This window comes from Silurus meridionalis, chromosome 5 (assembly GCF_014805685.1).
Source record: "Silurus meridionalis isolate SWU-2019-XX chromosome 5, ASM1480568v1, whole genome shotgun sequence".
Classification (NCBI taxonomy): domain Eukaryota; kingdom Metazoa; phylum Chordata; class Actinopteri; order Siluriformes; family Siluridae; genus Silurus; species Silurus meridionalis.
In genome coordinates this window covers 8,296,394-8,310,779 of record NC_060888.1, presented here as the reverse complement: position 1 = coordinate 8,310,779, position 14,386 = coordinate 8,296,394, and the positions used below count along the sequence as shown (strand labels likewise).

The window sequence follows — 14,386 nt, the reverse complement described above, 5'->3', positions numbered from 1 at the left end:
TTTATTGGGTTTTGTGTGTTGTAAACTACCACAAGCTTACCCATGACAGCTATGTTTAAATAGTACCACATTACAGTAGTTAAAAGTTAAAGAGTTAAAGTTTAATAAACGTTAATAAAATCACCTGGAGATTTTGGTATCTGGTCGACCTATAGATCCTGTACTCATTAATTTCCAAAACTATACAGGCTTAAAGTGAATTAAAAAACTACTTAGTAGAACAAGAACTGAATGATCACCATGATGAACACCAGATATGAAAATATATCCAGAAATGTAAGAGGAAGTAGCATATGCAGAGCATTACTCCATTCTGTTTGGTAGTTTGCATGAATCCACATTGTCAACATGACTAATTTTATCCATATGCCATTGCTTGGCATCCCTCTGGAGTTTTTCACAATACCATTCCTTCATCTTTGATTTCACTTATAAGCATGTCCTCAATAAAACAATGAAAATTATTTTCATCTCCCATAGTGTATGTTCATGCTAAAAGCTTGTGAATAAAGAAATAGGAAAACCATTGCATAATGATACCCAACACCTAATGGGAGTCAGTTAGCCACCAGCTAGCATTATTGCTAGCTAACATATATACATAATATCAATAAACAGACATTTGGTTGCTAATAACTAGCTTGGATAATGTATTTAGATGAGGAAGCATAAAACAAAGCATAAAAAGGATGCTTTGTGTTTAAAAGCAATTTTTTTTGCATATTTATCAACCTTTAAGGTTATGTATTAAATCTAATATTTTAGTACAACTCATGAGGGTTGTTTTTTTTTTGTTTTTTTTTAAGGTAGACTGTTTTTCAGATAGATGTACTCACTAATTTATTGCTGTTTGCTTGGTGAAGAAACATTTCTCTTCTTTTTTTTTTTTCTTGGGGGATGTTTGGCAGATCCCCATGAGAAAACATGTACTACACTACTACAGAACATTTAGAAACAGATTGAAAAACTCTTATAAAGATGGGAATACTTAAGTGTGTGTACGTGCTTAGGGTTTTCCCTGGAGTAGGATTCCTGGATTTGTCTGTGTTCCAACGCAAAACTAGCCAATACCTCAGTACATGCATCTGTCAAGTGTTTGCAGGTTATGTGAGTGTATGTGCCAGCATGGTTAATGCTCCATTTCACTGGCCTTCTGCACTACTTCCTCGCAGTTTGCAGCCCCACTGTGTAGACAATGAGTCCCTTTAGTAAAACTATAAATATTGCCCTCATTCATCCTGCCTGTGTCTATGCATGAAGAATCTGCAACCAAATTCATCTCTGATGTATTCCCGATTTCTTATTCCCTTTGTCAAAAACAATTTCAAGCAAAACAGCTACAATGCCCTTATCTACAGTGCTTGTCTCACGCCCAAATGCTTTCTTACCTGCGGATATCTGACACATAAAAAAAATAAACAGGACCCCCATGCATACTCTTAACAGTCATCTGTTACACAAAATGCATTTGTGAGCACTAAAATATGCATGATGTACTGTAAAAAAAATCTATGCACATAAGAAAAAAAACCCAGACAACATAAAGATGGGTTTTAAAACTCCAGCAGTGGTTCTCTAATAACAGGTTATCAAATGCTTGCAGTTTGGAGGTACCATGTCCATCCGATACACTCAGCTCTAAATGCCCTCCCGAGTTCCATTGAAGTACCTACACGTTTTTCCTCTCCACATCTGCAGAGGTGTACAAATGCTCTTGAAGCTTACTGGAGTGAATGCATGTGCGTTTTGTCAAAAGCATGTTGAGATTCATCTAGCAGTAACCACACAATGAAAACAAGAATCGCCTCGTAGCCTCTCCTGCTAAGTGAACCCGGATAAAAAGGGCCATTTTGCTCACCTACTCGCTATCGGCTCTGGCAGCCATGAAATTGTAGCTGAGAGCATTATTCTTGTTCTTCTTCTTTTTTTCTTCCATTTGTACAAAGACAAAATACCCTTTATTTCCAGCAGCTAGCAAATAGAAAGTGGCATTTTAATTTGTACACATTATCGACGATATATAACCAGATATTAACAGATGTTGGACAAGGATTTGGAAATGATTCCAGCTTTTCTATCTATCAAATATTTAGATTAGATATTTGCATTAATGTTTGCGATCACACCTTAAAAACATTTAAGACATTTCAGTTTTAATTAAGTCTATCACATATATTCTATTCAAAACTGGTCCACAGATGCCATATGAATATTTGCTAATTTTTCTTAATATGGATCGCTTGGATTGTAGATTAAATAAGACAATTCCCACCCATTATTTCCCCTTTGTCAGCAACCAACAATGGAGGTCAAAGGCTTGATGTGCTTCCTGATAGAAACTTTACACCAACCTTACGAATCACACGGCATCGTAACATAATTAAAGGGAAGCGCTATCTATCCTCTCAATCATACCTTAGCTCACAGACACCAACACTTGCTTTGGGTCAGTGTAAATGGGAAAAGAGTAAAGGTCCTGAGAGTATGGCTATTGTAGATGTATTGACTTTCAGTCGTGAGGGACTGATTTTTTTATTTTTTTTAAGCTTCAAACTTGTGTAGAAAGTTTTTTATATAAGGTGCAAAAGACAAGCTGCACTGAGATGACAAATAGCCTACAGAGCAACAGCAATCAGCATAATGATAAATTCCAAACATCATTTGTAGCCTGTCTGTAGAAGCGGATGCTAAAAAAAAAAAAAAAATGTAAGTATGCATTTAGAAAAAGCATTAAAATAATCTAAGAGTAGATGGCAGTTCCTTTTTTATTCATGGCCTTGGTTTGTTCATAAATCCGACACAGTGTTCTTATTTAACATGCAGCTTTTCTTTGCTGAATCTCCATCACAACTACTAAGTATGGATGAGAAGCTCAGGCTAATACAATTGCCGAGAGAAACAAGACTTAATCAGAATGAGATAGCTGATACTGTTGGTATGTGATGCTAGGTGTTCATTGGCGGTATAGAATTCGGTAACAAATGCAGCAAAGGGGTGAGAGAAAAACAGTATGATTCGTGTTGCATTGCTTGTCAGTTCCATATTTTACCTTCAATTTGTTGCCCCTTGATGTCTTGCTATTTTCATGCTATTCTTTGCTTGTGAGATAAATAATGCGATCAGATTTCAACTCAGATTCTGAGGTTTCAAACAAATTTTCAGGTAGATAAGATATCCAGAGGAAAGCTATGTAAGATATGCAATGTCCTTCTTTATATCACAGTGAGAAGGAAATCTATATTTTCAGTTCAGTTTATGACTCACTTGGCTGATGTAACGGATAATTGCATCGTGTCCATGAGTGTAGGCTGTGTTTCTGCAGAGGTGCGCTTTACACCGAACATCCATACAGGTGCTTGTGTGTGTGTGTGTGTGTGTGTGTGTGTGTGTGTGTGTGTGTGTGTGTGTGTGTGCTGAGCCTCGGGCCGCAGCAGTGTGGGCCGTCATAATGAAAGGCAGCAGCAAGGGACCCTCCATCGTGATGGATACGTCTTTTTTTTTTTTTAAGCTATGCTTTATGCATTGCTCTGCTTTCCTAGCTTCATGCGTCAGCTGTCTGGGTGATTAGGACTGTGCTTGGCTTGAGATCATTTTAATTAGTTGGAAAATGCTAAATCAAAAGCTCAATTTTTTTTTTCTTTTTCCCTCACTGCCCTCTCTGTAACTCGCAGAACACACACAGAAATATTCCAGCACAATTGCTTTTTAATTTCAATTTAAATTTAATTTAAATTTAATTTTAATTTTAATTTGTGGCAGAAAGGAGGTGAGACAGGTAGGATCCAAAATCCGTGATTCAGAAACCCTAGATTTGACAACGCCAACCTATTTTCCTGGTTCAGATACCTTAGTGTGTTGAGCTTCACATCAATATTAGTGGCATACAGAGCAGCACAGAGACATGCATTTAATCAAATGTCATGAAAATAAAGAAGATATAAAGATAAAGTATAAAAGAAGATCTACTCATTATGTTCATTCTAAAAATAAAAAAAGGAGGGGGTTAAGTATTTGAAGGATAATAAACGATGAATTTAGCACTAGCTCAAAGGCAGTGTGGTCTGTTTTCCTATATCTCATGGTTGAACTGTGACTCTGTGGCACTTTTATTCGGATGCGTGTGGTCAGAAATTGTGTGGGCCCTTATCTACCTTATCGAGTCGAAAAAAGAGTCTCAGGTGGATTTTCAAGAATTTTTTTCTATTTCGTGGTAACCCAGGGCTCTGCGAAAGTCCTGTGCCATAATCCCCTGTGCCAGCCGTTCGAGCCTTATCTCGATGGATTCTATTCACTTTCAGTACAGATTCATGAGCAGGCTGTTGATTTCACACAGTGGCTCCATCATTCAAACATTAAGCTCAGAGAGGAAGGGCAATTACAAAGGCCCTACTTTCATCTTCCATTTATTTCCACTCTGTCCTTCAAACGTTTCTTTCTAAAAAACCAAGCATTTAAGCATCTCTTTCTCAACTGGTTAGATCTAGATACCACATTGTGCGCAGTAAAAAATAAATATGAAAAGAAAAGATTTTTATTACAATTTACAAATTACTTGTACACATTTACAGAAAATGTTATACACGTTCTTTTTGATCTGTGCTTCATTTTTCCATTTTCTTGCCTTGTATATTTAGCCAGTGGCATAATAAGATAGCGGATAAAGAGCCAAATCAAGTGTGTGTTAGAGATGCTTCGGTGTTAGTGAAGTTGTAAAGGAATAGATCAGAGTGCATGTAGAGACCGGGGAAATTGGACAATTTACTCCCCTTGCCTGGTAAAGAGACTGAAATAGCGCAGAGAAGAGCTCAGAAATGCGGGTGACAAGCCTTACCAGCTCAGGTCTTTTAATGAGCAGCCTGGGAGAAACATCCGCAAAAGGAAAGGAGATTAGATACAAGTAAATTCAATTACGGCTGGGCCGCCATGGGTGACACTTCAAACTTCATCCTGTTAAGATCCGGTTCGAACGACGAGGCTGAAGCTACTGTTATACTGTGTGCTTCCAGCAGCCTGCACCATTTACATGGCGGCATCGGTGCCTGTTCAGTAAAAGGAAATGTTTTTAGAATAATCTAGTTTTTTTTTCCTTAGGAAAATACATTTACGGGGTAATGAGGCGATTTTGAAACGTACATATTGTAGCATCAGCGTTTCAAGGGGGTTTGACTAGGGGAGCAACTCATATTTACAGCACATGTACAGGCTTACTGGATAAACCCAGAATTCAACAAACACACAACACATATCTAACAGAACAAAGACGTTAAACATCACTTTAAAAGGCAGCCACGGGAGCTCAAGGGTACACAAATGTTACCACAGCACAGTAACCTGACAATATTTCCAAATAGATTCGGGTTTACCGTTATTTATGCCAAGGTTTTAACCAAATATGAGTATGTTATTCAAAATAAACAGATTACATGTTTTATACAGATACATATTCAAGTAGAGTGGAACAGAATACATTTTTCTTTGTCATCATACACAATATAATGAAATTCCAGTGTGAGAACCTCAATATAAACAATAGTTTAGTAACAAAAAAATCAAAAAATCATTTAAAATATGAAAAATAAAAAGAATAACACACACTAACTAATTTGAATATGCAAATGCATGCAGTCATACACAAAATCTAATTATAGCACAGTTATTGCACTTGGATAGTGTATTGCACATGTAGATATTGTACAATATATCACATGTAATTTCATACTGACTGGTGTATAGAAAATGCTAAATATTGCACTAGAGGCTGCACTATCAGTTAATAGCTGCATCTGTAGTAGCTGCCTGGGCATGTTTTATATGGGGATAGTAGTTTGTTTATAGAGAAACATCTAGCCATGCTTTGTTTATTAATTTCAAGACTCATGACATAAATCCAAAAATGACATAAGTTGAATAAACCCTTATAAGCAACCCCATAATTTTGCTAATACAATGAGCTTTTTCACTCTTTTAAGACCAATTTATAATAGTAGGAATGAGCACAAATATTAAAGTCCCAAATTTAACCAAAACAAGTTTGAATAAACTGACATGAACCACATGGCAGAATGCTGGAACTATGGGTAACAAACATGTAAGTAAGACAATATTTTCAATATTTGTAAGCTTTTAAATAATATTTTTATATATTACATCGATTTAAATTATTTATATGCTATATATATATATATATATATATATATATATATATATATATATATATATATATATATATATATATATTTGTGTTTTTACTATATTGTTATTGTATTGAAGTGGGTTTATTTCTTATACCGAATTTGTTATATCACAATACTAACAAGAACAAGTACTCTGTGATTAAAAAAAATATATAATATCAAATATGTTTTGAAGTGACAAAGTCATAGAACATGTTTACAGTGCTAGCATTTCTAGTTTTTTGTGTTTCTTTTTGTTCAGTGGGCATAGTGGCAGACTTTATATTTAATTCAATATACATTTTAAAGCAACCGTTTAAAAATAGGCCATGCTCACGTCAGGTTTAAGTCCAACATGGATATTTGGATGAGAGATCTATACACATACACCCAAACATTTCTACTAAAGAAAAATATAAGAAATATATGTGTGTGTGCTTTAATTGTTTTGTTGGCCTTGATTAACAATTGCACAGATTTTATAGATCAGATGTAGTATGTTCTGGGGAATTACTATGCATTTATTTCGATGAATGAACATTTGAGTGGTCCTGCTTTGTCTTTTATGTTCATATTGATCTGGATAAGTGAGCTTATGAATCGACTTGGCCTGTGGGAAGCCAGCACATCATACCGAGAGTCAAGATGCCAAGTACACCGCTGATACAGTCCAATCTATATTTACATTATAGCCGAGAATGCTTGGACTGGCACGTCATGAGCAATGTAAACACTGAGCAAATGAATAGTGTGGTTAGATTCAGCCTTCTAGCTGGCCTGCAGATTAAAGGAAGACGACAGTGGCTCTGCTACACTTCTTTATCTCTGAAGTTGTCGACACAGCATCAAAGAGCACCAAAGATGATAATGCAGACTCCCATCAACTCTGATGGGGTAAGACGAAAAGGGATTGCACAGTGGGTGGATATGTGTGTGTGGGGATTAAGTAATGTTGACCCGCTCAAGCAGGCATATGCCAGTTGGTAAGGAGGGGGGGTTTAAGAACGACAGAGTTCAGGCCGTGACTGCATTAACAAGCAGCCAACTCCAGTGACTCTGCCACACTCGGCAGCTTTATGGCATTTTAAAAAGTGCCTGGCTCAAAGGAATGATGAGCTCTCAGGAGTGTAATCAGAAACAGCCTCCATCGTCTCGCTGCATCGCCCCAGCATGGGGAATTTATAGATCCCGATAAGGAAATCTTGTCGTCGTCTTCTGAATTTATGTGGCCCAACGCATTACATTCGACGCACTGTCGCACAGCTCGGGTTTGCATACTTAAAATGCTGATTGCATATGGCAGGGTTTGAGAGAGAGTTGCCAGAGGGTGAACATATAGATACACTCACCAACCACTTTTATTAGGAATACCTGCACTCATTCAAACAATAAATCAAATCAAGCAATCATGTGACAAAAGTGCAATTCAGCAACTCAGATATTGTACAGTTTAAAAGCTTCACGTCTTGGCTGGCAGAAGTGGAGGATATTGTAGTTTTCTGCTTTTGTAGCCTATCTGATTAGATTTTTTTTTTAAAGTGGCCAATTGATATATATTTGGATCATATTCCCTATGGTCTCTGGCCCAAAAACAGAGGGTTTGCTTATTATAAATGACTATTCACCAAGACTGAATAGTGTGCGAAATATGCAGTGACAAATTATAGTCTCAGTTCAAGCTTCAAAATTAATTAGCTTTTTCATTTCTTAGCATTGAAAACAATAGAGCATTATACTGTATATTTCAGCACATCTGCTCAGTCTAGTTCAAGTTGAAGCGAAAGAGTGCTTCAGAGTTGCCTTTATAGTTGGTTAACGTCAGAGTTTTATATATGACTGGGAAAACTTTTCTGCTGACTTAGGAGAAGCACAGACAAAGCACATCCATTCCACTGTATATTTACCCCAAGCCAGATTTCATCTCCTAATTTCCATAAAAATGTGTATTCAAAAGGGAATTGAATCTTTTAAAGAATCTTAAATGAATTCTGTTGTTCCCATTCATATTGGCTTGTAGCGCTGTGCCCGAGATTGTGCTTGTATTAATCGACTGTTCCGAAATGAAAAGACCGATTTGATGATAATCACAATAATGTGGGTTGTGTCCCAAATGTGTGGCCTTCTCACATACAGCCCAGGCCCAGCATAAAAATGAGATGGGCAGAGAAACGAAGGTCTGTTTTCTATGCCTGTTCACTGCTTAGCTTTTAGCTAAAATTGAGGTGCCTCACTGCCACTAGAAACATTTGAATGTCACCCTGATTCATTTAATGGTGTATCAGAGCATATTAGCCTATGTGTCTAATTTGTTCCGAGAGACGAATTCGTTCTGACAAGCATGTCTGCCTTTCTCTTTGATGCACAGTTCAAGGGCCAGAGATTCTCATAAAGGATTATATACAATATCAGTGACTGGGGCAAAACCTGCATGAGCAAGTATATATATATATACTTAAATTAAAACTTTAATAAAAATTAATTTAAATTCAAGTCTTACTAAAATTCTTCATAGTAAAATCTTCACTTTGATATGCAAATTTTTTCTCCATTTACAGAAAGCCAAATGTTGGTAAGGAAACAACTTTATATACCGTAATTTCCGGACTATTAAGCGCACCCGTATATAAGCCGCATCCACAAAATTTTACAAAGATTTTTATTTTGAACATAAATAAGCCGCACTTGTCTATAAGCCGTGTCTACACTGAAACTAATTAACTTTACACAGGCTTTAACGAAAGACAGTGACTGTTACATGGTGTAACAGGTGAAATATGTTGTGGCTCCTTTAAGAGCAGAGCGGCATTTTGGGAATAGCCTGCCGCCGCATTTTTCCGCTATTACTGCATGTGTGCAAGACCGAGGAATATGTCCTTATTATTTTCTGATGCTCATTTCTAAGTTTCTTTGACTAACCCGTAACGCTGTTGCCAAAAAAAATAAAAAAGCACGAGTTTTGGAAACCTGTCTGTGTTTATATGATTTCTGTTGCAACTGGAGTCGAGCTATCCCTTCACCCAGACTCAACATGTTACAACGGCTTGTATCTAAACAGTAGCCTACCAAGAAAGTTATTGTTCACTGTCTTCCTCCTTCCTTTCACAACTATTACTCTCGGGAGTTTATCTTTTGGCATCATCGTGCGTTTAAAAATCACCACCGGTGGAAGTTTTTTCTCCCGATGCCGTGCAGCTCAGAACACAGGTGAAGTGCGTTTGATCGTATCCGTTCTGCAATTTTATTGGTCTAATGTTATGTCGCTCGTTTTTTGGCTTGAAGTTTGTGAAACTGGAAAAAACCCAGGAAAAATCCATAAATTAGCCGCTTCGTTGTTTAAGCCGCGGGGTTCAAAACGTGGGGAAAAAAGTGGCGGCTTATAGTCCGAAAAATACGGTAGCTGCTTCAATGCATATCCTAAAATGGTTAAAAATGTACAACTGTTAAAAAGGTATGATGTTGCATTTATTAAACAGTGTTAAGCTTTATTCCTTCCACAAGATATTTGACTAGAAAGATCCTATTACCTAACCATTATACTTGCGGCTCGATAGTCATTATATTTTCTAATTTAGATATGAAGGTATTAGAATCAAATAAATGATATGTGGTTTTGATTGAAAAAGGAAATGGTGTGAAAAGATGACATTTATATTGGTTTTCTTCTGTGACTGGTCTTTAGCTCCATTGCAGAACCAAATTATGATCAAAGTCGTGATATTCTACGAGTGAAAGTAGGATCGTTGGTATTTTTCACATATTTGATTTTTTTTTTATGTTTCCAGATGAGCTGGGAGGGCATGACGCACCCCTTTTTTTCTTTCAGTTCCGTTTTGATTCGTTTCGTGGATGGGTGGCATATGGGGCATTTGTTCTGTCTGGTTGGCGAGCTTTTCTTTGGAAAGGTCATTTCGCAGAGTGTAAAGCTATGTTGTGATAGCTCCATGCTGCGCCCGAGACAGCAAGGACTGAGCTGCAAGGGACTAAGCAAAAACCAGGGGAAAAAAGAAGTCCCACGTATTCAGAATAAAGAATTGCCGACAAGACACTTCGCTTTGTCATTGGCATGTCCTTTCAGCCTGTGCTCCATTCAAACTGCACGGAATTATTTTGCATAATCCCGAATTGACTGGTGCAGGCTGTGCACTTGTATTAATCATCAACCAAAATCAGCACTCCAGTTCCATCTGTATTTGGGAGGCATGGACAGAAAAGCGTGATTTTTCAAAGGGGAAACAAGTAGCCTAGTTCCATGTTAAGCACGTACACAGATAAATCCGAAGGAAGATTTAAGTTCCTTAGGCTTTGCTCTTGGGCTGTATTTAATTGTCCTCTTTCACTATGTTTATAATTACTGATTTTGTATGGCCTCATGATGACTCATAGAGCAGAGTACCAAAAGGTTTGCAGGTTTCATCTAATTATCTCAGTGTTACCTTAGAAAAAATAATCCAAGTAAAATTAATAAACCCAAATTAACAAGTAGCCGTTAACATTGGGCTGGATAACGTTGCCTTTTTAAACTGGAAAATTTCATTATGAGGAAATTTTATGGCTGATGCATTGCATCTTAAATTATAGTCATACAGTATCTAGATTGTTTCATTGATTAGTAATAGGATCTTAATCAGGTATCCAGGGCAGTGGCATACTGATTATTTAATTTATTGAAAGACAAAAGCCTTGTAACACTGTAATGTTGTATTTCATTTGTGCATTGTGGAATAGGCAAAGCAAATATCGACACATTTTTTTATAATTTACCTGATAAGATAAACAAACAGCCAAATAGTCTATGCCTCATCTTACTGGATTAGTTACAGCCCTACATATATAATTGTAGTCTTTTGGAACTTTTTGTGTGAACTGATGATAAAGTCAGTGTCATATAGTTTGCATGAATTATGTGCCTTGAAATATGTCACAGATTTTACTTGTGTAGTTCTGTTCCGCTCAGTCTCTGCCCCCTGCTTTCGTTTCTCTTTCTTTTTTTATTTTTTACTGATTGTATACACTTTATTTGTGATTAACCTGCCTTATTATATCCTGTGTGTGTCCAGGGTTGAGCAAACATAGATCAAAATATATTTAAAAATGAAATACCAAATTTCTTAACTTTAAGTGTATCAAAAAATTATAAAATACAGCAGCCACACCATATATAAAAATAAACTACTGTATTTTTCTATTTTAAAAATATAAAAAAATTATTTTACAAGGGCACCAAATCTCTTCGAAACCTTCCATCAATTTGGCTATTTGATCAATTTCTCCAGCCATTACAATGATTCTGTTGTAAACAATTTTTGATTTCTCTGGCCGAGTCATGCAATAAATCTGACATATAGCCAATTAACCGATCAAATATTCACATACATAATCCCTGTGATCTCCCAGATGAAGATTAGTTTTAAAGTAACCAACAGTTTAATGTTGAATAGTTTGCGAATGACTCATAATTGTATCCTAATTCAGTTACTTGGTGTTTGGTAACGAAAGGCTACTTTGCTTCAGCAACACTGACTCAATAATAAACATGTCATTCATAAGAAGACAATTGATGGCACCTGTATTCATAGCAACTAGTCTATAACTGAATAATCATTTGATTGTAAATAAATATAATAATATTATTATGTGTCAGGCAGTAATTCATGCAATGGTATGCAAAATCATTGTCCTACTTAACAGCTACTTTAATTACGGTGCAATATTGCATCTCTACTGTGTAATTCCTATGTATGTCACTATGTCTGTACTCTCTCCTGCCCTGGAAGCTCTTGTCAGCGAGTCAAATTCCTTGTGTGTGTAAACATACTTGGTAATAAAGCTATTATTAATTTTATTTGAAAGCTGGCAGCCTGCACGTTTGACCACCTTCTTCCATTTTTATCAATTTTCTGTTCTTAACTCAAGAAGGTTGACTAAGGTTATTAACAAATTGTATAATTTGGAATTGTGATGTGCTAAAATAGAGCAGTGGTAATAATGCAGTGGCTGGGGACCTGTGATTTGGGGTGATTTTTTTATTGAACCTCTGCCATCCAAAATGTTTAGATGGAATGAACTTATTATACAGTATTTTAATGCAAAATAAGCATGTACAATATATTATATAAAATTGATATAGTCTATTGCTTTAAGGAAAATAATTATGTCGATGGCTGATTACTGCCAAATTATCATCTTAATATTCATTATGGAGTTGGAAGGAGGTAATTTGGGTACCTTGAAGCAAATCACAGTTGATTCCTTCTAAATATCCAAAATGAGTTTTTCCTGGACATGAAAGAAAACATTTGTCTTTGCCCATCTTTGATCTGACCCTTTGTCTCAAGAAATGCCACCTGAATCACAAAAAATTTACTGTAAAAGTCTTTGTGCTTTACACCTCAGCCACGTTTTCCATAGAATTTCTCATTAAGCTCCAGTGCATGTCGCAACCTTTCAAATATCTACATTAAACACACATTTTTTGTGCACTTTATGCCAAAGGGTAACCTTCCATGTTGTGATGTTTCTAATATCCAGACATTCTGTTTTGTAATAAACAAAATGTCAATGTTGCATTTTACATGGGTCCACAAATACACTTTAAAGGGCACAGGGTCTAACACAATACTGTTTTTGTCTTAAGGATTCTCGATACTCCAAGCCATAATGGAGGCAGCAGTGGCAAACAACTGGCAGGTGACAGCTCGATCAGTGGGGAGTGTGACAGACCCACAGGAATACAGGCGGATCCTTGAGGAAATGGACAGGAGGCAGGAGAAACGCTATCTCATTGACTGCGAAGTGGAGAGGATCAACGTTATCTTAGAACAGGTAAAGGATCTCTCGCTCTTTTCCCAACAAACTGCATGGATTTGCAGGTTAATAGAACCAAAAGTTACCCAAACGCATTTCAGCAACCATTTTAGTATATCTTCTCAAGGGATACTATAGAAATGAAACTTGGATATATTTTATAGTCAATGTGCAGCTTGTATAGCAATAACGATTTACTTTACATACAGCAGTTATTGTCAAAATAGCTTTATGTTGTTTAAACATGCAAAACCACTTAATCATGTTCTTGTTTTTTTGTCCATACAAATGTATGTATCTTGTATAAGAGCAGTTAAAATTTGATGCTTTGTGTACAATTCTCTAATACTGACCACTGGATATTTAACAAATGCACCTCATGGCAAAGAACTCTGAGGATTTGAGAATTAGAATTGTTGCTACTGATTATATTAGACAGGTTCCACTCAGAACAGGCCTCGCTAGGGTTGATCAAAGAAGTTGAGTCCTCGTGCCGTGCCCCAGGTGCAGAAACCGGCTTAAAAAAATAGATGCATGAGTGTTGCCAGCATTGCTTTAAAGGATGTAGAAGTGGAAGGTCTGCTTGTCAGTGTTTAGACAATACGCCTCACACAGCAACAAGTCGGTTTGCATGGCCATCCACCCAGAAGGAAGACTCTTCTGAAGTTGGCTCACAAAAAGCCTGCAAACAGTTTGCTGAAGACAACCTGTCCAAGAGCATAAATTACTGGAACCATGTCCTGTGTCCTGGTGAGACCAAGATAAACGTGTTTGGCTGAGATGCTGTCCAACATGTTTGGCGACTCCCTGGTGAGGAGCACCAAGAAAATTGTGTCTTGCCTCCAGTCAAGCATGGTGGTGGTAGAATCATGGTCTGGGGCTGAATAAGTGCTGCTGGTACTGGGCAGCTGCTGTTCATTGGAGGGAGCATGGATTCCACCACGTACTGTGACATTCTGAAGCAGAACATGACGCCCTCCCTTTAGAAACTGGGCGCAATGGCAGTTTACCAACATAACAACCACAAATACATTGCAAAGATGGAAACTGCCTTTCTGAAGGTGAAGGTGATGGAGTGGCCAAATACAGTGGGGGAAATAATTATTTGATCTCCTGCTTCCCTCCTTGAACAAAATTAAAAAGTCTAGAATTTTTATGGTAGGTTTATTTTAAAAGAGAGAAACAGAATATATGTATATTATTTAAAAAAATCCATAAAAAGGTTATAAATTAATAATTTTTTTTAAGAAGAGTTAAATAAGTATGTGATCCCCTACGAACCAGCAAGAATCCTGACTCCCACACACCCAAATTAATCTTGGCCCTTTAGGAAAGTATTCCTAATATCAATTCGAGAAGGGGATAAAAGGCAGCCGTCACAGAATCACCCTCTTCCATTCAAACCTCTC

At 36.9% G+C, this 14,386-nt stretch overlaps 1 protein-coding gene across 6 annotated transcripts in view; it reads left to right on the top strand.

Moving 5' to 3' along the window:
* The window catches only part of gria3b (glutamate receptor, ionotropic, AMPA 3b), a 130,530-nt gene that overhangs the window by 63,531 nt on the left and 52,613 nt on the right, over positions 1 to 14,386 (top strand). For all 6 annotated transcript variants that reach the window (XR_006925804.1, XM_046849229.1, XM_046849226.1 and 3 more), the window contains exon 4: positions 12,808 to 12,995. Coding sequence is in view for 5 of the 6 variants with exons in the window: in XM_046849229.1 (XP_046705185.1) it covers positions 12,808 to 12,995 (188 nt within the window). In the remaining variant the exon portion in view is untranslated. The remainder of the gene's footprint in view (positions 1 to 12,807; positions 12,996 to 14,386) is intronic.